The sequence below is a fragment of the Cornus florida genome, unplaced genomic scaffold (genome assembly GCF_030987335.1).
Source record: "Cornus florida cultivar Cherokee Brave unplaced genomic scaffold, ASM3098733v1 CherokeeBrave_3.0.0_Hap2_Chr06, whole genome shotgun sequence".
Taxonomy (NCBI): Eukaryota; Viridiplantae; Streptophyta; class Magnoliopsida; order Cornales; family Cornaceae; genus Cornus; species Cornus florida.
Genome location: NW_026775576.1, coordinates 104,703,574 through 104,729,733, shown reverse-complemented (window position 1 = coordinate 104,729,733; position 26,160 = coordinate 104,703,574). Strand labels below are relative to the sequence as shown.

Genomic DNA, 26,160 nt, shown 5'->3' with positions numbered 1-26,160 from the left:
GAAAATATAATAAAAAAAATAATTTAATAAGAAATGACAAATTTAATAACAAAGGGTAAAATAATCTTTTGTGATGCGTTTGTCCTTAATTGCAACAAATTAATAGTTTAGGGGGACAATATTTAGTTCAAAGGAGTTAGTTACAAAAAGCACATAATTCAGGGTTTTTTTTGCACTTTACTCTTTAATATATTTAAACTAATGCTTCTAAATTTAGATTTGGCACAACCATTCCAACGGTAAAAATAGAATCACACGAGATCAAACGCTGATAAATGATGGTAGTCTTAAAACAATTTTAACCGTTGGATCAAGAACACAGCTTATTTGCATATTGCAAGCACCCTTATAAAAATTTCCTAATTTAATTTGCTTAATAAGCGGCTGGGATTATCTACCGCAAAGTCAAGTGTAACCATCAATACACAAGGGCATGATCGTAACTCAAAATTATAATTCAGTCCTTATTAGTCATTTCCCTGTCGGCCAGATAACAAAACCGTTGTGGGTTGTGGACATGTTCAATCACTCATAGCAGAGACGTCCGGCCGAGGCTATTTTATACTCCGTATTATATAAATATATATAGACAGATATATATGGGAGAGAGAGAGATATAGAGAGAGAAAGAGTCATTACGTTCACGGTGGAGGAATGCTGGAGATTTGGTACATTTTTGAAATCAATTGACGGATTACCAGCCTCCGGTCTGCTGTTACAGGCATCGACCCGAAGGTATCAACGTTACAAAACTCATAATCCACACCACAATTCATCATAATACAAACATATACACATTTTCTTTTGGCAATTCATATATACACACACAAAACAAACACATTGTATATACCATATTTACGTATGCCGATTAACATATATATATATATTCAATTTGTATCAATTGAGATGGTTGTGAAATGGGTTGTTGATTTCGAAGGTTTTGGTGACCTGTAATTGTTGATTGTAGGCTGGTTCCGTAATTCGGAAAGTACCCGATTGTTCTCGAGGGCTTCCTTTACCGTCCCATTTTGTGTCCTTGAGAAATTTTGGGTTTTAGATTGGTAAAGAAGGGAAAGGAAGTGTATAACTTTGAAGGAAATATATAAATTTTGGGTGATTGTACATATTTGGGATTCAAAATGAGCGTTGTTTCCGGCATAATTTCAAGGCAAGTTTTGCCAGCATGCGGTAGCCTTTGTTTTTTCTGCCCGGCAATGCGGGCGAGGTCTAGGCAGCCGGTGAAGAGGTATAAGAAGCTAATTGCAGATATTTTTCCTCGATCCCAGGTTAGTTTTATGGTCATATGTTACTTTATGTGTTTCTTTTATTGTTGGAAGATAATATACATTGTGTACTCAATCCTCGATACGTGGAAGTCCATTGATGTGTTCAAACTTTAAGATCCACCAATTGTTACTATTTTAAGCCAAATTGTGCTTTGTATCTGAAATAGAGAAGAGACTTTCTTTTCATAACGTTTTTTTTTTTTTTGAATCCTGTGTGTGGAACCCAAGCTAATTTTCTGATAACTATTTTCTCTTTCTTGAACTGTTTATGTGATAGTACCTGCAGTTGCAACTTTGTAAATTTGAACTGCCTTTTTGGTTATCAGTGCTAGGAAGATATTGTAATGCTTAATTTCATCTATCCATAACTACTGGACAGAAGCTTTATCCTCTTACATTTCCTGTTCATTATTTCTAAGAATATGATTGCTCACTACTAAAATAAAATCTTAGTAGACTTCTTTTAAGAATTTTAAATGCTTAGATATTTAAATTCTTTCAAAGATGGGTATGGAATATAATGCAAAATTAATAGCTAGGAGTGGTCAAAAGTTCTCCATACAAATTTCTCACCCCCCCCCCCCTCTCTCTTCTAAAAAAAGGAAAAACCTTCTTTTAAGGAATCAATGTGGGCTTATAGAATTTCACTTTCTCACCATCCTTGAACTTTGACTTTAGCTTAGTCATATAGTTCTTAGGTGTATATACAGCTATTGCACTATGCCATCCACTTTGTGTTTGAAATATTAGTTTCCCAGGCATAAGATTTTGGCAAACATTAAAAATACTACTAATTAAATTTCTTCTCTTTGTGAAATCAAGCTCTCTTATCTTGCATTTGAAGTGAGTCACTCAGTAAATTTGTACTCTGGATTTTTCTTTTTGTCCCTTTTTATTTTTTCATCAGCAATCATGATCCATCTATAACAAGAAAGGAAAAACCTTCTTTTAGGAATCAACGTGGGCTTATAGAATTTCACTCTCTCACCATCCTTGAACATTGACTTTAGCTTAGTCATATAGTTCTTAGGTGTATATACAGCTATTGCACTATCCCATCCACTTCGTGTTTGAAACATTAGTTTCCCAGGCATAAGATTTTGGCAAACATTAAAAATACTACTTATTAACTTTATTCTCTTTGTGAAATCAAGCTCTCTTATCTTGCATTTGAAGTGAGTCACTCAGCAAATTTGTACTCTGGATTTTTCTTTTTATTTTTCATCAGCAATCATGATCCATCTAACAAGAAGTTGTTCATTAAATAAGCAAGGTCAATTTCTATCTTAATTATAATTGTTCAACATTTTTATTGCATTTTGATGTTAATATATTTTGTATCTGCAAATTCAGCAACTTAATATTGTTATATTGTGATTTATTAAACAAGCACGATGTCTGAAATGAAAAATCATTGTTGAGTAAGCAAGGTTCAGTTTTATCATGATTAATTTTTTCTCTACATTTCATACATCATGTGCAACAGATGGATACCTTTTTTTTTTTTTTTTTTCCCTTCTACATTGTGATTTGTTCCTGTGATGTTGTGTGGCCCAAATTTGGTTCCGGGTTGTGTTGCAACCCGTTTTCGACTTGATGACCCATTGAGGGTGCAGGGGTAGTGAACGCAGCGATTTTTTTGACCCGTTTTGCTTGCGGGACGTGGACCCTGTTTAGTTATCTCTTGTAGCCCGATATATAAGAGTGTTTAGGGTTTGGAGTGGTATTATCGAGAGACATTGAAAATTGCAAAAAAGAGAGTAAGAGTGAGATAGGTTTTTTTTTTTTTTTTTGGGGGGGGCGGGGGGGCTGAAACTTGTAATCTTCTGATTTGCTCATAGTGAAACCTTTGCCGAACCACGCTAAATCTTTTTGTTCTTTGTTTGTGGTGTGTTTATTTTTGTGTTGTGTTTCTTGATTTGTTTCTTCATTCGTTGCGTTTGTCATAACAGTTCCTTATATTTTATAGGAAGAAGAACCCAATGACCGGAAGATTGGAAAATTGTGTGACTATGCTGCAAAAAATCCTATGCGTATCCCGAAGGTATTATTTTTTTCTTTCGTACCCTCAATACAAGGGGTATGTCTTATTTAATCTATCAGAGTTTTTATGGGAATACCATATCGTACAAGTATACGCGACTATTGGTTTTTTTGAAGCTGTGAATACACATTGTTTGATACAACATAATATATTGATTAGTTAAAGAACAGTTGAGATTGTTGTTTTAACAGTAATGTTGCTTGGAACATAATGATTTTAGACCAAATTTGAACCTTTTATTCTGCATTTATGCAATTTGTGTTTGTAATGGTCAATCTTGGTCCATCAGTTCTTAAACTTTTTCTTTTTTTCTCTTTTAACCCTTGAGTCTCAATTTTATGACTCATGCATCTAGACTCACGTAGTAGGAAAATATTAACCATGTGGCAATCCTAACCTAGGAAAATCCTAGGGCCCAAGGGCACCCAAGTTTTTAAGAGGGGGAGTACCTAGGCAAGCTTGGGTCCAAACCATCTAGAACCAACGGGCAAGTAGCCTAGCGGTATCAGCCTCTTACTTCCCAAAGGGAGGTCAGGGAAGTCTCAGAAGAAACATGTGTGTGTGAGTACCAATTAGGAAAGAAAAAAAAAAACCTAGGAAAATCCCACACACTTTAAATTGAGGGATATAAGTCATGGATAAAATTAGTTTTGATTTTCTCTTTCAATAAGGTTTAGTCACAAATGTTTGGACAAGTAGGAGGTAGACGAAATTGATAACATTAGTTATAAGAGAAAAGAAATGTTAGGGAAGGACAATGATAACTTTTTCATCATGTTTAGGACAGATAGTAAAGACAAAGAAACAAGAACAAGATGGTAAGTAGGCTAACTATATTATATAGAGCAGAGTGTTGGGTGTTGAAAAAGGAACAAAAACAACTCATTCAAGTAGCGAAAATGAGGATGCTATAACGGATGATAAGATTGACTAGAAGAAATAAGATTAATAATGAACTTGTGAGGGTAAAACTAGGAATAACTCCAAAATTAAAGAAAGTGGACTTAGGTAGTATGGTCATATACAACGTGGAACCGAAGATGCACCGGATAGAAGAGGAAGAGTTATTTTCCTAGAAGGTTAGTGACAAAGAGGCTGAAGAAAACTTACATGGGATGAAAAAAATGATTTTGAAAAATCAAGTATAAAAGGAGACATGGTGTATAATAGGAAAGAATAGAAAAAGAGAGTTCATGTGATCGGCCCCATCCATGTGGGTAAAGGTAAGGATGATGATGAGGAGGAGTAGAGGGAAGGTAAAGGGTAAAACAGGAAGTCACATGTTATGTGAAAATAGAAACAAAATCTGGTTACACCAAACTCCCTTGTCATATCCCCCCCAATTCTTCTCACTCGTGGAAGGATAGAAGAAAACACTATTTAAGGGATTGACAAACCCCTCCTCTCATCAACTTTTCTTATCCTCCTTATTTTAAACCAAACATGAGATAATCTACCTCTTTTTCCTTTCCTTTACTTCCAACCGTCTCAATCTAAATGCAATTTGTCATGAAGTGATGACCTCCTTGGAAAGTAGGTTACTTTTGTCTTGAAGTAACCTCAAGGATAATTTCTCATGAATTTAGTCTTGAATAACCTCATGGGCACTTTCACATGAAGTAATCTCTTGCCCCAATCCCCTTAATGGGAGATCGCCTAAAGCGTGGTTATGATTATGTCATCTTGCAAGTGTCATTCATAGTACATTAATTTATGCACGAGTTCGTTAAATCAATTTATGTTCATGTCCAAAAATTTACCTTCATAACATTTATCTGTGTAGTTTTTGGCTACTACAAAATTGGTTTGCTCTAAAAGTACAAAGGTGTAAGATTGCTAAAAACTTATATACACAAAAAGGCTCATTTGAAATCCTCCCCTTGTGTCCTGGAAAAATCCTCATAAAAGAACAGTCTACTTCAGCTACTTGCGTCTATATATATATGTGTGTGTGTTTTTTCTTTTTTTAATTTAAAAAAGATAGAAACAATAGATGGAAAGGGCCTAGTTTTTTTTTTTTTAGTAGAAAACAATAACAAGTTTCATCATCATCATCCTTGCCTTGTTCCTGTATAAACGGGGAGAAAACAATAACAAGTATCTTTAGTGATAATTGATTTTTATTACATTATGAACAATTAGGCTGAGAGGTTCTATTTTAGGTAACCATAACATATCAAGTCTAATGAGCTTCAAGATTATGTCTACAATCCATTGGTTCCTAATAGAACATGCTAACACTGATATTGCATAATAAGATGATGCATTTAAAGCAAAGCCCAATGTGTATTATGTCACGTGAGTAGACGATTAACTGATTTGACATAAGACGTCACCTTTCATATAAGCTAAATAACCCTCTCTCTCTCTCTCTCTCTCAACTCCTTTTGGACTGTGTCTGTGGATCCACATTGGTGAATAACCATTAGTCATTTTGGCCATCAAAACTGTGTATATCATATGCACGAGTCACCCCTGGCATAATAAAACATATTTTCTATGAACAATTAGGCTGAGAGGTTCTATTTTAGGCAACCATAACATATCAAGTCTAATGAACTTCAAGATTATGTCTACAATCCATTGGTTCCTATTAGAACATGCTAACACTGATATTGCATAATAAGATGATGCATTAAAAGCAAAGCCCAATGTGTATTATGTCACGTGAGTAGACGATTAACTGATTTGACATAAGACGTCACCTTTCATATAAGCTAAATAACCCTCTCTCTCTCTCTCTCTCTCAACTCCTTTTGGACTGTGTCTGTGGATCCACATTGGTGAATAACCATTAGTCATTTTGGCCATCAAAACTGTGTATATCATATGCACGAGTCACCCCTGGCATAATAAAACATATTTTCTTTGAATGGTTACCCAAATAATTTTAGTCTGTTCCTCATGCAGTCACCCCTGGCACTAAATGCACAAGCAGAGTCTCAAAGTGGTCTATCCCATGAGTCCATGAGTCACTTGAGTAGCTATCCATTCCTAATTAAGTTACCTAAATAAAAATGTTCCATTCCCCATAGGCATAGAGTTACCCTTATAACATAATGTACAAAATATTTCTTATGTGGACATTCCGTCATGTATAACGCTATTCCTATGGAGTCAGCCTTGACATCTTGTTATGAGAGGCCTTTTCAATTGGAGTCGCCCAATAAATAGCATCAACTTTACAGAGTCAGCTGAGCAAAAGTGTATGAGGTTCTCCCTTATGGACTCGTTGAAATAAATAATAGCATCAACTTTACAGAGTCAGCTGAGCAAAAGTGTATGAGGTTCTCCCTTATGGACTCGTTGAAATAAATAATAATTTGTTCCCTGTGGGGCACCTGATTAAGTTCTGTTCTAATCAGAATTTTGTTACTTTAGCTAGATTGCAATGCTCAGAGTTAGGATAACAGCCTCTAACGATTCTGGGACTATGTTGGCCACTAAATTGGGGCAAAGGTATACTTATTTTAATTTTTAATTAGGAAGAAAGTCCAGGTGTACATAACAAATAATGACCATATACACAGTAAGATCACTCTAAACTAGCCCAAGAGTATGTACATGTGTAATTGTGAGGTGTAGCCATGTAGTGTGTTCCATCCGAACAAAAATTTAATGAAGTTTTGTAACTGCTACTTGGTCTGCAATATGAAATTTTGTGTGCCATAGAGCTCTATGACCCTGCAAAAATAAATTTTTATTGGTTTCATGATAGTCGTGATTGGTTAGATAAATTTATTGCTGGAGTCTCTAATATCATTATCTTATAGCTCTTCTGTGTTGTAATAAGTGGTTTCAAACTTTTTTCCTCACTCAAATGCTTTATAGTGTGCAAGTGTTCCCTTTTTCCTTTTGTCTTTTTCCCTTTCATAGAGAACATATCTTGAAATCTACTAGAAGTGATGCAAGAAAATTGGTTGTTTAATGTTTTTTCTCAGTGGACTAGATTGCATAAGTCAATATTTTACCAATTTGAAACCTAAAAAAAAAAGAAGTATATATATATATATTTTGCCAATTTAAGGAGAACTTTTATGCCAAAAGAAAAAAATGTTGCTCGATTAACAGAAGTTGCAAATTTGATGACCAGATCACAAATTCACTTGAGCAACGGTGTTACAAGGAATTGAGAAGTGAGAATTTTCGATCTGCGAAAATTGTCATGAGTATTTACAGGAAGTTGTTAATTTCTTGTAAGGAGCAAATGTGAGTTCACTTTCCTTGTATGGGTTGTCATTTATTTATAAATTATAACATTTTTTTTGTGCATTTCTGCTGCTATTTATTTATTTATTTGTTGGATTTATTTACTTATCTGCGTTTCAGTTTGTGACATTATGACAGGCCTCTATTTGCAAGTAGTTTACTAAATATCGTGCACACTCTGCTGGATCAAACACGTGAGGATGATATGCGAATTATAGGATGCCAAACTCTGTTTGATTTTGTGAATAATCAGGTTGGTGGTGCTGAGTGATTCTTTATTTTGGGGTGTCATGAAATAATCATCTATAGAAGGAAGTTTAGTTTATAGTGAGAATTATTCTCAAGCTTCTAGTTCTTTCTGCCTACCTAAAATTGTGTACTTGTTCATCTGAACTGTATTTTGCAGAGAGATGGGACTTATATGTTTAACTTTGAAGGATTTGTTCCAAAACTCTGTCAACTAGCTCAAGAAATGGGGGAAGATGATAGGGCAAATCATCTTCGTTCGGCTGGGCTACAATCCCTTTCTTCAATGGTATCTATCAGAGAAATGTTTTATCTTTGAACCTAAAATTTCACTTATTGGAGTTATGTAATTTTACATCGATATATGATGAACGGTTCTAAACCATCTTATTATCATGAACATGTCACTCCCTCCACCTACATCCTACAATTTCTGTCTTCTGTGGGACATCAAATGAAAAGGTAAGTGTTTCGTGTTTTGTGTAATGGAGTGGGCTCGAAAAGTAAAAGGCAATGTACAAGTATTTTTTGTTCTTTGTCTCAAGAAAAAGAAAGACTGTCTTTTGCATTCAACCTCAAAAAAATCTACATATAAAAAACAAGCATTGCTAACACATTGGGGAGCATCCATTATCTGTGCTCTCATGGCAGACCAGATTCATCTAGAATATCTTCTGTGTTTTATTTCTGACAGCCCAAGTTATTAGACAACTATCTGAGGTAGCTACACGATAATGCCAAAGGACCAGTTCACCTTGAAAAGTTAACTTATTTTGTTCTTATACCCCATGACTTATTATGTCTTCATAGTGAAGATTCCCTGTACTGGATGCCCTCGGTTTGAATGTCTGTAAATTTTACCACTAGTTAATATGGAAGATAGCACCATGGAAAATTGGGTCCGGCTTTCTTTATGAAACACAACGTTGAACACCCCATGGTTAATAGGGTTCTATTTCTCTTCTTCTTCTTTTTTTTTCTTTTTTTTTTTTTTTTTTTCCCACTTTTATACAATTTATTATTTCTTTTAACATTTTTATGTAATATCTTAATGCCTGTTGGAACATCATTTTCATGTTAATTTATGTTTCCTTTGGTGGATAGGTTTGGTTCATGGGTGAATACTCCCACATTTCGGTTGAGATCGATAATGTAAGCAGATACCAACTTATTTAGTTTCCTCAAAATGAGGTTGTTTCTTGACATGGTATAATATTGTCATTACATTTTGCTAATTTATCTCATCAATGTAGAATTTGTGCCCATGCCTGTTGATTTTACTTTTTTTTATTTTTTTATGAAATGTTTGGAAATCAAAATGTTGCTTATTTTTGAATTGGTTGTTGAAGCTTTTCTTTATTAAATTCTTGATTCTTGTTACTCTAGCTTTGAACTGACAATCAAACTACCGCTGTTGTTTATCTCCATTTCTCTTTCCATCTTGGCAAATTTCTTGGGTTGGTGATAATTTTTAGCTGCTTTACCATCTGAGCTATTAGCATCAGTTCCATGAGTCCTGCACATTTATTTATTTACATATTCTCCTGACTAAAGGGCCACTGCTCCTGCAATGGTAAAATCTTGGACTGCCAAGCATGAAAAACAGGTTTGATCATGGGGGCAGCTACTTAATGCAGATAGTGAAAAATAGTGCTCAAGTTAATGACAAAGTGATATTACAAACACTGGCAACAATGATCTTTTTTTTCTTTTTCCCAGATAACATTTAATTCATTAAATTATACTCATGGACCTTATCTGTTCCAACACTCCCTCTCAAATGATGACCCGTATATTGTGTCCATAGTAAAACTTCAATGTATTTCAATTAAAAAAATTGCTTCTTTAGATGCTTTCTTTCAAATATTTGAAAAGCACTATTTCCCGTCGGCAGTATGCCTTACAAATGGATACAGGCCTAGACAAGCCTGGTCCAGTTTGTTACTTCAGTGGGACAACAGGGTTGAAATGAATTGGAAGCACATCATTACTTCCTTGCAATGTAAACATGTAAAAACTTGGGCTATTTACTATTGCTTGAGTTGTAAAACCTGTAAATAGGTTTGCTACACAGGTTACACAATTCTCACCTGGGCCATTATGTACTTGAAATCATTTTACTTTTTAAGAAATGGTTCTGGCTAACCGACTGGCACTCCTATAGGCCTTTATTGTCTTTAAGTTCACCATGAATGTTCTGAAAGGTTCTGCAGTTCAGGTGTCTTGACTAACCTTAGAACACTAGTATTTTCTCTTTTCCAAACTGGATTGAAATTCTACAATTTTTAACCTGGACAATTGTGTGGGTAGTAGTGCATCAAGTTACATTGCTTTTAAGTGAATTTCTCTCTCTCTCTGTCTCTCTCTCTCTCTATTGGTCTTGAACATAATGTATAGGAATACTGTTTATGTTGGAATGACATCATTTCAGTTTTCTTTCGTGAATTACATCTTCTATATTTCCTTATAATCTGTATTGACATGTTTGCACTGTTAATAAATGAAGCAATCCATGTTATACCTGTGTAAAGACCAACTTTCCCTAAAGTCTTTTGACAATGTATTTTATTTTAGATAATTTTATTTATTTATTTATTTATTTCCATTTCATTTAAACAGATTGTTACTGTAGTCTTGGAAAATTATGGAGGCTCTACTAAAGAGTCTAGAGACTCAGAGAACCCAAACCAGAAGCGGTGGGTACAAGAAGTGCTTAAAGTTGAGGGTCATGTCTCTCCTTCACCTGAAGTTGTGATGAGGGTTCCTCCTTGGAAGACAATTGTGAACGATAAAGGCGAAGCAAATGTGACAGGGTAATTTCTTGGCTCAAAATCCTCCGAGTGCTCCTATATCTAGTGTTTAAGTATGCCCTCAGAAGTGTATCTTTATTTTCTTTCCACAGGGAAGATGCAAAGAACCCTTGTTTTTGGTCCAGGGTATGCCTGAATAACATGGCCAAGCTGGGCAGGGAGGCTACAACCATGCGGCGTGTTCTAGAATCGTTGTTCCGCTATTTTGATAATGGAAATCTATGGCATGGGCTTGCCTTTCCTGTCCTGAAGGATATGCAGATTCTAATGGATGATTCTGGTATTAATTTTGATTTTTTCTGTCTTTTTAAATGATGATAGACAAATCATGGGTCTTTTCTTTCGTTTGATTTTGCAGGAGAAAATACTCAGGTTTTGCTGTCGATATTAATCAAGCATCTTGATCACAAAAATGTCCTCAAACAACCTGATATGCAGCTTGACATTGTTGACGTTGCCACCTCCCTTGCTCGACACATAAAGGTCCAGCATTCTTCAGCTATAACGGGTGCAATAAGTGATATTATGAGGCATCTGCGGAAAAGCATTCACTATTCACTTGATGATGCAAATCTAGGAGCTGAAATAATTAAATGGAACAAAGAATTTCGAGAAGCAGTGGATGAGTGCCTTGCGGAGTTAACCTATAAGGTGGCATTTACTTCTAGCGTTTCTGAGTTAACATTAGATTGTCAATTTTATATTAGGTGATTGAGCAGGAAATTCTTGTGATGTTAGATTTTAGTTGATAAGTTATCCGATGATAATTCAATGGGTCTAAATATCCTAATCATTTAACTGAATTTCATCATATTGTTGGAATTTTTTGCAAAGAAGCAATACTGAGTTGCCACTATGTACAGGTTGGAGATGCGAGCCCAATTCTTGACGTTATGGCTGTGATGTTGGAGAACATATCAAATATTACTGTTATGGCAAGAACTACTGTTTCTGCTGTTTATCGTACCGCTCAAATTGTAGCCTCTATACCAAATTTGACATATCAAAACAAGGCACGGACACAGTTTCTTTCTTTCTCCAGTTATTTTAATTCTATACTTAACCTTGCAGCTGAAATTCTTTTATATTTCAGGCATTTCCTGAGGCTTTATTTCACCAGTTACTCCCAGCTATGGCTCATCCAGACCATGAAACAAGAGTTGGAGCTCACCAGATCTTTTCTGTTGTTCTTGTGCCATCTTCAGTTTGCCCTCGTCCCCACTCAGTTGTACCTGGGTCAAAGCATGCTGCTGAACTTTCAAGAACGCTCTCAAGAACTGTTTCTGTCTTTTCTTCTTCAGCTGCCATTTTTGAGAAATTGAGAAATGAGAGGTCTTCTTCAAGGAAAATTGTTAGTCAGGACAACAAAGAAATAGTTGTCACTGAGGGGGAACAAAGAAACAACACTAATGGCATGCTGAACAGAATCAAGTCAACTTATAGTCGAACATACACTTTCAAAAATTCACCTGGACTTCAAAAAGCAGATGGAGATTCTACGAGCAATTCAAACAAGGAATTGGTAAGTTCTGGCATTGTCTCCACATCTTAGAAACTCTTGACTTTGGGAATGCTTTTTCCAGACCTAGCTTGGTTATGCCTACCCAGTTTATACTGGCTTGGTCTCATCTTAAAATACAGTCAGAACAAGCTCGGTCTTGATTTTGTACCGCTGTTTATTTTCCAGACTAGAGCCAGGCCTGGATATTTATTCCTGTTTTTTCTATTCCATGCTTCTTATGAACTTAAGTAATATCACTTAGAAATTTCATTCTTATTTGCACTACCAGTACCCTGATTTTGGTGGGATAGACGTTCAGTGTTACTTGAGAGTTGCACAGAAAATTATGGAATCACTATATGTCATGAGGGCCAGAACTAACTCTGGTCTATAGAATTTATTAGTCATTGGACCAAGCTCCAGTTGAGACTGCAAATTTAGGCCAGGCCAGGTGTGGTATGGTGCATCTATGTTTCGGAATTTTGGGCCTAGCTTGAGCCTGGGAATCGGCACCTCTTATATCTTATCTACATTAAGTCCCTTACATTTTGGTTCATCACTTGTATGACTGTTCTGTTTTTTTTTTTTTTTTTTTTTTTCTTTCTAACAACAGGAGACGGTTTCCCTTAGACTGAGTACCCACCAGATTACCCTCCTGCTTTCATCAATTTGGGCACAATCCATCTCCCCTGCAAATACGCCTGAAAACTATGAAGCAATTGCCCATACATACAGCCTGGTATTGCTGTTCTCTCGAGCAAAGGTATTTACTGGATTTATGTCATTGTTTTTACAAACTTTTTCAATACTGATTTAAGGATGCCCTTTTGTGTGACATTTTGTTGTTGTTGTTGTTGTAGAATAGTGTTTGCCTCATAATACTTTAATCTATGTCTATACTGCATCTACATCACAATTTCATTGTTTAATTATATTCTCTGTGTTTCTTCCATTTGTCTGAAAGCCCTCACTCAGTTGCATAAGTTTCTAAGTTTTCTGAATTTTTTGGCATCCCTTTGTCCTTGTAAAGCCTTCAATTAGAGCCAAATAGTTGCACCATCTAGCACATATGGTTGTCCAAATACATTGTCACCTTGTAGGTGACCAAAGCGTTGTTTGTTATCTTTCCTCTTGTTGTCACTTTTTTATTACCTTGAACTCTTTTTTTTAGTTCTCCTACTCAAGAGCCTAATAGTTGCGCCATCTAGCTCATATGGTTGTCTAAATACATTGTTACCTGGTACTTGTAGATGACAAAAGCATACAGTATCGTTCCTTTTGTTGCCACTTTTCGTTACCTTGAACTCTCTTTTTTCTAGTATTCCTACTCAGGCATCTTAATATACTGAACAAGGCAGTGGTCACTTTATGTACATTAAGAGTTTCAAATGCTCTACATTGTAGCATAAAATGCTACTGATTGGCATGCATGGATTTAGCATCAGTACCAATGCGTGTACATTTCCACCTTCATCCATCCTAATCTCATTCCATCAGCAGTATATTCTTTAGTTTCTTCCTCATAGATTTCTTGGATTTTGGTAGTTAGTCATTTATAAGTCATCTATTGATGAAAATTATTATCTTCTTTTCTACTACTATTTTAATTTGTCATATGCATTAAGATTTGAGAGAATATTTAGATGCAAAGTTATTTTTAAGTGCCTATTTTTCACTACGTGTCCCAACTTTTCATTTTTATGCTTGGATGTGCTTCCTACAAAAGCTCCATTGCATTTCTAACCCTAATATTTTCTGTTTTCCATATTGACATCCTTATCCCCGCCACTCTCATTCTATAAATATGTTGATTATATATAAAGCCTTCAATTAGAGCCAAATAGTTGCACCATCTAGCACATATGGTTGTCCAAATACATTGTCACCTTGTAGGTGACCAAAGCGTTGTTTGTTATCTTTCCTCTTGTTGTCACTTTTTCATTACCTTGAACTCTTTTTTTTAGTGCTCCTACTCAAGAGCCTAATAGTTGCGCCATCTAGCTCATATGGTTGTCTAAATACATTGTTACCTGGTACTTGTAGATGACAAAAGCATACAGTATCTTTCCTTTTGTTGTCACTTTTCGTTACCTTGAACTCTCTTTTTTCTAGTATTCCTACTCAGGCATCTTAATATACTGAACAAGGCAGTGGTCACTTTATGTACATTAAGAGTTTCAAATGCTCTACGTTGTAGCATAAAATGCTACTGATTGGCATGCATGGATTTAGCATCAGTACCAATGCGTGTACATTTCCACTTTCATCCATCCTAATCTCATTCCATCAGCAGTATATTCTTTAGTTTCTTCCTCATAGATTTCTTGGATTTTGGTAGTTAGTCATTTATAAGTCATCTATTGATGAAAATTATTATCTTCTTTCTACTACTATTTTAATTTGTCATATGCATTAAGATTTGAGAGAATATTTAGATGCAAAGTTATTTTTAAGTGCCTATTTTTCAATAGGTGTCCCAACTTTTCATTTTTATGCTTGGATGTGCTTCCTACAAAAGCTCCATTGCATTTCTAACCCTAATATTTTCTGGTTTCCATATTGATATCCTTATCCCCGCCACTCTCATTCTATAAATATGTTGATTATATAATTACCCAAATTATGAGCCATAAAAGAATGCCAATTGTTGTTGTTGTTGAGAAATTCTTCATTGCAACCGTTGCAAGGATGACTTGGTGCAATGGATGGTTACAAACTTGCAAACACTCCACCAAAGCACATATATCAGCTTTTTGGTTCTATTGTAGGTCCACTTTGCTTTGGTGGAGTGTTTGTAACTATCTGTTGCACCACGTCATCCTTGCAACGGTTGCAATGAATAATTTCTCGCTGTTGTCTCAATACATCCCCTTTAACTTGAATGGAATGCATGGATCCAATGGCTCACCAGAAGTTAATTTATTTTCATTGAATTAAAGCCAATTTAACAAAGAACATCCTTCTTGATCTGTCTCTCCATGTGAGCATGTTTAGTTTCCCCTCAGCCATCAAGTTTTAGTTATCCCATTGGTTTCACTCTTTATACTAATTTGGTTTGCATTGAGAGAAATAGGATTGTAAATTGGATTTTCATATTCACTAAGACAGGGCACTACTTGGGTCAATATTTCTTGACATTTGTAGATATTTAAAATATTTGAAATTCAATGTCTTGAACAAGTATTTAATTTCCACAACAACTAAATAATTGAGAATATCTTAAAAGAAGTCCAAGGCTGCAGCCTTGTAAATTCTTGTCATTGTAGGTTCTTGACATTTGGGAACACCTTAACTTAAAGATAGTGGTATCATCATCGCAAGGATGATGGACATTACAAGCTACTTTAAATTTTTGGCGAAAGTAGCTGTTTTTTAAATATTTAATGTTCAGAACTTCAGATCATTGAAAGGAAAAGATAGAGGAGGAAGAGGAAGGAAAGAATAGGGAAGAAAAGAAATCACGGTATTAGGTTTTTTCTTTTTCTTTCCCCAGAAAGATATAATTTACACCAAAATGACATCAGTGCAATAACAAAATGCCCTCATTAACATGAAGCCAGTGACCACGATTTGACGCTAGCGACTATTTATGCCGAAGGCCACCGATGGTATTTCTCTGATTTTGATTCTAATAGTGAGCTTCGTCTTTGAAATATATGGGTTAGTGGTGGTCCGTCCCTTAAACTAAACTCAAATTTTTGGTTTTATTTAACTTGTTTTGTTTATTCCAAGGGAAGCTTAATTTAGTTGTGGGAAGCTTAATTTAGTTGTGACTATCTTCATCATTGTTGTCAGTCTCTACATCCTATTTGCTTCTGATTTGAATATGTAAGAAGGCCTTCTTCAAAAATATCTCACCTAATAACCTTTGTGAACTGGCCTTTTCTAGTAAATGTTGCAAATATTCGAGCCCTGGGTGGAGCTCTCTTGAGTTTGAATTGAAGATTGGAGATATATGATATGGAGGATTTCTTGAAATAGTGAATAATTTGCATTCGTTCTTGTACTCGAGCTGAAGCTCTGTAAGGAAGCTAATAGTTATTTGCCCCTCCTGGAACAATGATCTTTTTGGCATTCGAGGTGTGGTCAATTTGAACTTCATTTATTTTGCACTTTTAGATGTTATCTAAATGAAACTTGGTAGTTTTAATTTCAATTTTTGGAATTTGGTATGTCAAAATTCCTAATATTAGTTATGTGAACATTTTATGTTGGAATATGTTTTATGCCAAACAGCTGAAAATATTTTTTCTTAAATTGTTTTCCAGATTTCAACCAAACACAGAAAGTGAGAAAAAAAAAAAAAAAAAATCAATTTGCGATGTAAGACATTTTACATGAAAAATATTTTCCAGTGTTAAGCATTTTATGTCAAAACAAATGGAGCCTAAATGGAAAACCCAGATAAACAACTGATAACCACAAATCATGTTCCTATTGTGTAAACCATGTTACTAACCAAGGCGACCGTCTTATTTGATTTATTTTGCTACAATGATGCTTCAAAAAAGGGGGGAAAAAAACATTGTTCAATTACATTCTAGGGTCAACACTGTAATCAAATGATTTAAAGGTTTAAAGGTAAGTTAAAAATTGAGATAGATAGGAAAGATATGTTAGCCTGTTATTAACTGACGTATGGTCTTAGAGAGAGTGAATGGAAAAGCATGATTCATGTATCTGACCCCAAATAGTTGGGAAAAAGTTTGTTGAGTTGGGATGAGTTGTTGCTAAGTTGAGGATTTCATCTTCGAAGAGATACTTATTAATTTACAACAAACCTTCCCTTATCCACACCAAAACATCTAATAGTTTCCAAAGCCTTTGTTCTAATGCTGAGGGCATCAACCACAAGGAGAGGAGAAAAGGAAAAAGAGAGATGGAGTTCTCAATCCCCTGAAGGTCCAACCAACCCTTTGTTAAGACTACATATTGGTGTCCAAGCATCCTCTTATTAACTTCTTCATTTCCTTTAATAGCATTCTTTCCTTGTACAAAGATCCTGAAAGTATCTATCTACATGATCATAAGCCTCTTTGAATAAACTCTGAAAACAAAACTTCTTTTTTAGATTTTCTACTGCCTCATTAGTAATAAGAACCTTGTTGAGGAAGTCTTTATGTTTGACAACACCCCTTGTTGAATGGAAAAAGTATCACAACTGTTCCTCATTATCTAAGAGAGCTTCTAGCATTGACATTACGAAGTCCCAAAACTAAATTGATCTGTGTATTGTCTGCATTGGAGAATACCTTCCTCAGGATTGAGATACAATGAAGACTGGAAGAGATTCACCTAGTGTATTGGATATAGAGATAACCTTTGGTATGATTTGTCCAAAATTGCTACTCCTACACTTTAAACTCATTTTGTCATGCTTGGCAACTTGAGCTCCTACTATCCTTCAGAGAAATTATTAAGTTTGCTCATAACCTATTTGTGTTGTTGCTCTAGTGCCATATTATTAGAACTAGATGGTTAGTCTTGTATAATTAACTTCAAAGAGAGAAAAAGTAGGAATAAAACACTGGATTTCCTTTTTACTTGATTTCAACTAATTCATTCTATCTTTCACTTCATTTGATTCATTTTTGCTTATTAAAAAGGCTAGATTACAAGGGACAGTCTTTAGATTTATTTGGCTTCCTGTTTTGGACATTGCTCTTTTATTGAAGAGTTTGTACTAGGCTAATTACTGATATCTCCTGCCAGTGAGAGATATCAATTGTTTATGATAACACAGGACACATGAAAAAATTAATGGCTGCGAAGAAAGTGTGATAGCTGATAATTAATGTGATAACTGATAACTAAGGGAAAAAAAGAAGAAGAAAGAGGTGTCGGCAATCATATGTTGCTTTTGAGGTAGGCGGCAATAAGAAAAAAAATGACATAGTTCTGTTTGGTTGGACAAGGATTAGGCCTTATTGAATGATCTCCCCTTAATATTAAGGATTTCTCTTTTTGAGTTTTCATGCTTGACTGAGGAATGTGTTAGGTTTGTATCCTCACTTCCAGCACCCTTGATAATAAGGACTAACATTTGGGTAAATGACATTCTTATTATTACGGGTCATATTGAATGATCTATCCTTAATATCGTGTCTCCTTAAGGATTTCTCTTTTTTGAGTTTTCATGCTTGACTAAGTAATGGTTCCTTTATCCAAATAATGTTGAATGTTAGGTTTGTATCCTCAGTCCCTCTCCTCCATAACCCTTGATAATAAGGACTAACATTTGGGTAATGGAATTCTTATTCTTAAGGGTCATTTTCCACATATATGATGTTTCTACTATGTTGTTATTTATTTTGGTACTGATTCAGTTTCTTTTTATATGTAAATAATGCCGGATAAATTGTTGAGGCTCTTTGTTGCTGTGCACTTGTGCTAGCTAAGTGTAGGGACAAAGCGTACTTGGAGTTTGGGAAATATAGTGGTGCAATATTGAAGCTGGTTTAGGTGTATATAGGTATCTGCAAACCAGGAAAATGTATCCTTGCATTTGAGGCTTTGCCTATGTTGATAGGTGGTCAACCCCTATATTTTTTTATTTGCTTATGAGGTATAATCATCCTAATGGATCTTGATTATTTTCTTGATCATTTCATGGTATTAATTACTGTAAAATACAAATTTTCTGGGACTTGTGGTCTTCTGGTAGTTTGTTCGACTTGTTTTCATTGTCTTAACTATTAATTGGCTATACGTAAATAAGCATTGTCATTCAATTCTTTCTTTCCCACTTCTTTATGGGCTGTTTTATCTAATCATAACTCATCATGTCTTGCAGAATTCCAGTCATGAGGCTCTAGTTCGAAGTTTTCAGTTAGCGTTTTCCTTAAGAAGCATTTCTCTAGTAGAAGGAGGTATGCATTCAATCTCACATTATTTTTGTAGAATGTAAGGCGCGTATTGACTGATCTTTGCATATCGCATTGCATACTTTCCCAAAAGTACCTATATGTTTTGGTTTATTTATGCATCAGAATCTACCTCAAATATCTTATAGGGATATGGTAGAGCTAGTATTAGTGCTTGTGTCATCCTCTTTTTCTCTTGGAAACTCTGCACATTCAAAATATAGCTACACTTTTCCATTCTTGAGACATTTTGTAATTGGAGACATTATGCTGATGAAATCTTCATGAATCTCATGTAAAAACCAAACTGTGGAGAACCTATAATCTCCGTCAATGAATTTCTAGTAGTGGTAGAGAACAGTGGCAGCGACCTTTTAAAGTATATAAAAGGCGTGGCAAGGAGGGTTTTAATTTGGCACATGCTAGACGATGGGGGGCTACTTGAAGTCTTACATAATTAGGGGGTTTGGTCAAATTGCATTATTTTGGTAATTGCATCAATTATGGTGAAGTTGCATTGTTTTGGTAAATTGCATCAATTAAGTTATTTGTTGCTTTATTAAGCTAGAGTCAACTTTGATTACCTCCATTGTATGGTAATCCAAGGGTCATCAGTTATTATAAAAAGGATACTATGTAATTCTGTTTAGTCAGTCCATGAATGAATAAAAAAAGTCTGTGAAATTTCTGTGTGTGTGTGATTCACAAATTCTGAGGGTGTGAGGCCTTCTCTAGGTGTGATACCTAGGCCCTGTAGGGTAATCCAAGGGTCGTCAGTTATTATAAAAAGGATAATATGTAATTCTGATTACTCAATGAATGAATGAATAAAAATATCCTTTGAGATTTCTTTGTGAGTGATTCACAAATTCTGAGGGTGTGAGGCCTTCTCTAGGTGTGATACCTAGGCCTTGTTGGAGTGATTCAAATAGGTCCTTTATTTTTTCTTTCTTTCTTTCTTTCTTTCTTTCTTCTTCTTCTTCTTCTTCTTTTTTTTCTTTTTTTTTTTTTTTTTTTTTTTTTTTTTCTTTTTTTTTTTTTTTTTTGTTATTTTCAATCCTTCTTCTCTACTAACAACTCTTGAACAATAGCTCTGTTTATCTGAATTTCCAGCCACTTCTTCTTTGTTTTTCTAGATTTCTACTATCGAACCTCCAAATTTCAGCCCTAGTTCTTTGGACTTTCAGCCTCTGAATTCTTTAGTTCTTAACTATTTAAGGCTTCTCCCTTGTCCTACATCAAGTATGGCAGCTTGTGATAGCTCTAAGTCTAATTATGTGATGTTGTGGCCCGAATTTGGTGCCGGTCGCGTTACAACCCGCTAACCCATTGCTCTAGGGGATCGGGGCCTTGGACCCAAGGAAATTTTTTTGACCCATTTTTGCTTATGGGTCGTGGACCCTAATTAGTACTCTCTTGTAGCCCAAGATATAAGGGCGTTTAGGGTTTGGAGTGGGCAGATTGAGAGACACTAAAAATCGTACAGAATAGAGAGTGTGGGGCTGAAACTTGTAATCTCCGATTTTATACATAGTAAAGATTTTCGCCTGATCTCCACTGTAGACGTAGGCTTTGCCGAACCAATAATAAATCTTTGTGTTGTTTATGTGATGTGTTTACTTTTCTGTTGTGTTTCGTGATTGTTGCTTGGATTCGCTGCGTTTGTCGTAACAAATTATGTAGCCTTAGCTAAGACAAAGAACGCCAATCAACTCACCAACAACCGGCACTGCCCAAAAGCAAATGCTTCCAATGCTGTAAACTCTAGCTGGGGTGGTGTGACAGCCCTTAGCTGAATTTTCTTCTTCCATCTTTCCTACTTCTCTACCTAAGAACCATAAAAAATCTGCACTGAAACCAGACCACTCCCCTTTTATAATAACCTCGCAGTTTGTGGGAGAAGGCAATACAAAACTGCACATAAACCCAAGACCATGAGTATATATATAACCCAAGAACATGAGAATATATATACACACACAACAACAACAACAACAACGACAACAACAACCAAGCCTTTTGCCAATTACATGGGGTGGGCCACATGAATCCCATGTTTCCATTCCGCTCTATTTAAGGCCATAGTCTCGGTCAATTCACATGCTATCATATCTTTCTTACTAACTGTACCCACATTAACTTTGGTCTTTCTCTTCCCCTGGACCCTAGTATTACCCTCAATGGGACTCTGTCACTTTTCCTAACTGGTGCACTTAAAGGTCATGAATATATATATATATATATGTTATCATATCTTTCTTACTAACTGTACCCACATTAACTTTGGTCTTCCTCTTCCCCTGGACCCCTAGTATTTCCCTCAATGGGACTTTGTCACTTTTCCTAACCGGTGCACTTAAAGGTCATAAATATATATATATATATATATAAACTTTAACACACGTTGATCTGAACTCAACATAAAAGGTGCGCCTGGAGGAGCCTGACACTCCTCCGACATGCTGTAATGACACTTCCATGTGACATGATATTTATGCAGAAAAATACAGGTTTGTCAGAATTAATTGGATTTTACTTGCATCTGCTTTATTCTTTATATTTTCCGTTTTCTTGTATAATTATGTCATCATAATGACATAGTACATTAGTAGGGTTGCTTACACTAATGGACACGTCAACTGTTCAACTCAGGATGTAATCCCACTGTTTTTACAGGGCCACTGCCACCTTCACGTCGCAGATCCCTCTTTACCTTGGCAACTTCTATGATTATATTTTCATCGAAAGCATACAATATCCTTCCTCTTGTTGCGTGTGTCAAGGCTGCACTTACAGATAAAACGGTTGGTGCCTCATTTGTAACAAGCTTGTGCTCATAGTGGTTTATTTACTGAGGAGGGCTTCACTTAAGAATTCCTATTTTTTCCTTTAATGCTTGTACATGTGAGACTGACTGTTTAAAGCAATCAATATCGATGCAAGCCAGTTTTTCTGGTTTTCTTTCATTTTCCTCATTATCATTTAACATCTTGAATAACAAAGTTAACTCATTTGTTTTAATATTGTTAATACTTGTGCCAGGTTGATCCATTTCTGCATTTGGTTGAAGATCGCAAGTTACAGGCTGTTAATACTGGAACTCACCATCCCATAAATGCTTATGGATCTAAAGAAGATGATAAGTCGGCTTTGAAATTTCTTTCAGAAATAGGAACTACTGAGGACCAGACTACAGAATCCTTGGCTTCTGTGATTGTGAAGAATTTGGAAAATTTATCAAAGGTAAACATTCTTATTGATATTTTAATCCTCACAATAAGTTTTCTAATATTAAAGCATAAAGTTTCATACTTTAAATTGTTAGACTTGAAGCTTATTTGCCTATCAAAATGTAATAACACCACCAACAACTACAACAACAATGACTTTTAGCTTCTTTGTGCAGTCTGAATTGTCCACTATAAGGGAGCAGTTGCTCAATGTCTTTTTACCTGATGATGTGTGTCCTCTGGGAGCCCATTCGTTCACTGACGCTCCCCGAACAATATATCAGTTTGATTCAAACAACCATAAATCTCCGGAGGAGGTAGTTCCTTTGCATGCTCCCAAAAATTTCCATAGAACTTGAGATTTTATTTTATTTTATTATTATGGTGCAGGCTGGTCCAATTTTCTCAATAGAGGATGCCACACTCGCAGATTCATTTGAAAATCAAGCCGAACATAATGCACGGTTGGCCATCGAAACCTCCAATCTCTTGAGTGTCAATCAACTTCTAGAATCAGTAAGTTAGCTCACATGTTTGGTTATTTAATTTCTATTGCTTTGTTAATTAGGAAGGAGAAAATGATCTACCAGGAAGAAAATTTGCTAGTTAATTTGGAAGGAAAATATTAGATTGAAAATTCGTTAATGAACCAATTGGAGATGAAATGAAAGAAAATTGATTAAGATAGTTTGGACATAGTTGTTGAAGGCTCAAGGCGCACTAAGGCACTGTAGATCTTTTGGAGCCTAAGCACAAGGTGCAACATAAGGTGCGAGCCTGATCGAAGTAAGGCGCATGTGCGACACAAGGAATATTTTTAACATATCAATTCAATTGTTATTATTATTATTATTTTTTATTTTTTATAAGCAAGTTTTTATTGAAGGAAACAAACTAATACAGGAGCACAAGGGGTATCCCCCCTAGAATCTATCAATTCAATAAATTAGCTAAATCAACATACATATATTCTACTTGACTTCCTTTAGTGGAGGCAAAACCGAAACTTGCTTTGCTATCCTATATTAAAACATAGCTTCTCAAGCCCAAAATTGGCTCAAGTTGCATCACTTATGCATGAATCATATTTACAATCATAAAGAACAAAACTCGGTCAGTTATAAAACAGTCCTACCATATAATTTATTACTTGATTAAACCTAAGGTCCTAAATGGTTTTATTACACAATAACTTTAGGGTACCTTAATAACACAGGTCTTGGAGGTTGGACATCAAGTTGGGAGACTCTCTGTCAGCACTGCACTAGATGTGTCTTACAAGGAAATGGCTGGTCATTGCGAGGCACTTTTGGCGGGAAAGCAGGAGAAGATGTCCTACTTGATGAGCAGCCAACAAAGACAAGAAAGTGTATTGAGCTGGGCATCAGAAAACTATGACAAAGAGGAGAGAAAGGCAGGTTCTCATGCCATTGTTAACGGGGGTTTCCAAGGGGTACTTTCTTGCTTTAGTGAACTTCAACTGGCACCTATATTGATGTTATTATTCATTAGTACATACTTTTGCTATTCCCCTCTTGTTACTATTTCAGTTGCATGCGCTATACGAATCATTGCCTTAAAGGCGTACGAGGGTTGGGCATATATATACATAAATTATGTCCACTTACTTTTCCAACCTAGTTGCGTATCACTAATCACAAATCTAGAAGTGCATGAGGTTTGCCTTGAGATTCTACTGCCACACTTCACTGCACACATTACGAAGTGTTCATCATCATTATCATCGTCTTCATCATCATCCTTGCTTTAATCCCGTGTGAATGGGGTCGACCATATGATCTTCTTTTACATTCTTTTCTATTACAAACCACTCTTATATATTTAGCATATTAAAATCATTTATAATAACTTCATTCCATGTTAGTGATTACCAAGTGATGTCCTTGTTAATTGATAGTGCTGGAAGGGGTAAACTGGATATAGACCTAACCTTTGGCAATTTTGCTCAAAGTGGCTGCTCTTATTATTTTACCACTGCGCAAACGTACATGTTTATATTTCAAGATCTTTTATTCCCTCAGAGTTGAGGAATTGATGAGGTCCTAATGCCTTACCTTGTGCTTTCACCTTTAAAATGCGAGTGTCATTGCCTCTTACTGAATCAGTCTAATATTGTGAACCTAATAAAAAATTGCAGGTGGGAAATCCTTTTCTGGATCAGAAAACTCCAAATCCAGACATAACATCTCTGGGCACTGTTACCATGCCGTGTGCAACTGAATACCAGCATAATCCTCATGCCTTCAGGCTACCTGCATCAAGTCCATATGATAACTTCTTAAAAGCTGCTGGATGTTGATCCAATAGAAGTATGGGATCACACAACGTCTTGAGCCATAATACTTTAAAGGCATTGATGCTGCAAGTGTTGAGCTGACTCCCATGCCCGCAGGTTTTGATTGTGCAGCATCATGTGCTCTCGGGATTACATGGTTTTGCTACTTGGCAGTTGGGTGAATGACAGTCAAGATTTGTGATCAGGATTGATTGAGTCGGTCACTTGCTCAGGCTACATTCTTTCATTCTTTTCATCTTTTCCCCCTCTTTTTGCAACATTTGATTTGTGTCAGGCCACATGGGTGAGGCATCTTCCAGATTTCTTCCCCAACGACGGGTACGAAGTTTCGGCAATGTGTTAGGGTTTTCCAATCCTGGTTTAATTGATTTGATGTATAGAAAACAAATTTTAATTAGTGATTTTCGTTCCATCGTTATGATGGGAGTATACTTGAACTGCATTCGTATATTTGCGAAATTAAGTTCAGTAAGTCATATATAATATTCTGGGATAATAGACCCATATGATAAAATCTGCATTGTTGGTTCTTCTTTGCATTAGGTCTTGTATGAGCAGCTTGGTTGTAACTGTATGCTAAGTGGTAAAATTTCAATGATTTAATTAGTAATTCTTCAAATTAGTATTGAAAAAAAAAAATTACCTTATTACTATTATTGAAGCTGTGTAGGGCTTTGGTCCAGCAAAGAAAGAGTTATGTGGGTGTAACCTCTCCGAGTAGCAAAGTATTGCATGACTGACATTGAAATACCAGTTTTAGAATGTAGTGTGTGAGATCCGAATCCTCTCCCGTGACCTGTTATGTTAAGTTCGGGATGTACCTAACAGTATGTGATATACGGTTTACATGAGGAGATTTGCTTTCGTGTGGGCTGATGCTATTATTTTCTGCATTTGTGTTTCACAAGTCGCATGTTACAAAGGTGACAGTGATAGCATGTTGTACTTGAATCAGGGATGCACCAATTTTCTATTGTGTGGATGAGGAGAAATACTTCGTTGCGCCTGTTGCACCGTCGAACCATTCCTGTAATATACATGTTATTACACAACCTGTGTATGAACGGTTGTATGTGCCCGTTGCACGGTACAATGGGTGCAATGATATTTTTCTCATGAATGAGAGAGAGATGCGTTCTTGTTTAATAACAAGTTAAATCTGAACAATTTCATCAGCCTTGTTATTTTTGTAGATTTGGATTTTTTTAATTTTTAATTTTTAGAAATTTGCAGACATGTTCATGAAGAGGTCTTTGTAAAGACAATTGTTAGCATTTATAATTAATTTTTTACTTAATAAATCTTAATATAGAATTTGAGTTTGAGATCGAGTTCCATGATGAACTTGAAATTGAATAAATGAGCCAAACTTGAATTTTGCAACTAATGTTTGAGTTTGACTTGGAATGCTTATGGCTTATATTTGGAATTATCAGAGCACTTGCATTCCTTATAAGGTTAAAATTAAAAATTGAGTACTTACACAAAATGATTTTTTTATTTTTCTACTTACCAAGGAATAATAAAATAATTAATAGAAGTAGACGAGGGCATTACCTTGATTCCTCTATTTTTAGCAGGGTGGGACTTGGGCAGGTTGGATGGGTCAAGGGTTAGCCTGTGCCAAATCCCGAGAAATCCATGACGTCTCATC

At 35.6% G+C, this 26,160-nt stretch overlaps 1 protein-coding gene across 3 annotated transcripts; it reads left to right on the top strand.

Annotated features, from left to right (window-relative positions):
* The first annotated feature begins 527 nt into the window (after window positions 1-527).
* Window positions 528-25,020, top strand: LOC132313598 (protein SEMI-ROLLED LEAF 2). Of its 3 annotated transcripts, none has more exons than XM_059812434.1 (20): window positions 528-735; window positions 968-1,286; window positions 3,256-3,330; window positions 7,424-7,539; window positions 7,678-7,792; window positions 7,946-8,074; window positions 8,890-8,937; window positions 10,405-10,598; window positions 10,688-10,875; window positions 10,954-11,246; window positions 11,459-11,608; window positions 11,689-12,117; window positions 12,710-12,859; window positions 18,890-18,965; window positions 21,636-21,763; window positions 22,002-22,202; window positions 22,366-22,506; window positions 22,580-22,705; window positions 23,406-23,603; window positions 24,348-25,020. In XM_059812434.1, the coding sequence occupies exons 2-20, from the start codon at window positions 1,140-1,142 to the stop codon at window positions 24,507-24,509; spliced, it is 3,066 nt and encodes a 1,021-aa protein (XP_059668417.1). In that variant the 5' UTR covers window positions 528-735; window positions 968-1,139; the 3' UTR covers window positions 24,510-25,020. The 3 variants fall into 3 exon arrangements, with proteins under 3 accessions (XP_059668417.1, XP_059668416.1, XP_059668418.1); XM_059812433.1 differs by having other exon boundaries at window positions 23,406-23,642; XM_059812435.1 differs by lacking the exons at window positions 528-735; window positions 968-1,286; window positions 3,256-3,330 and having other exon boundaries at window positions 7,660-7,792; window positions 23,406-23,642.
* Window positions 25,021-26,160: the final 1,140 nt, after the last annotated feature.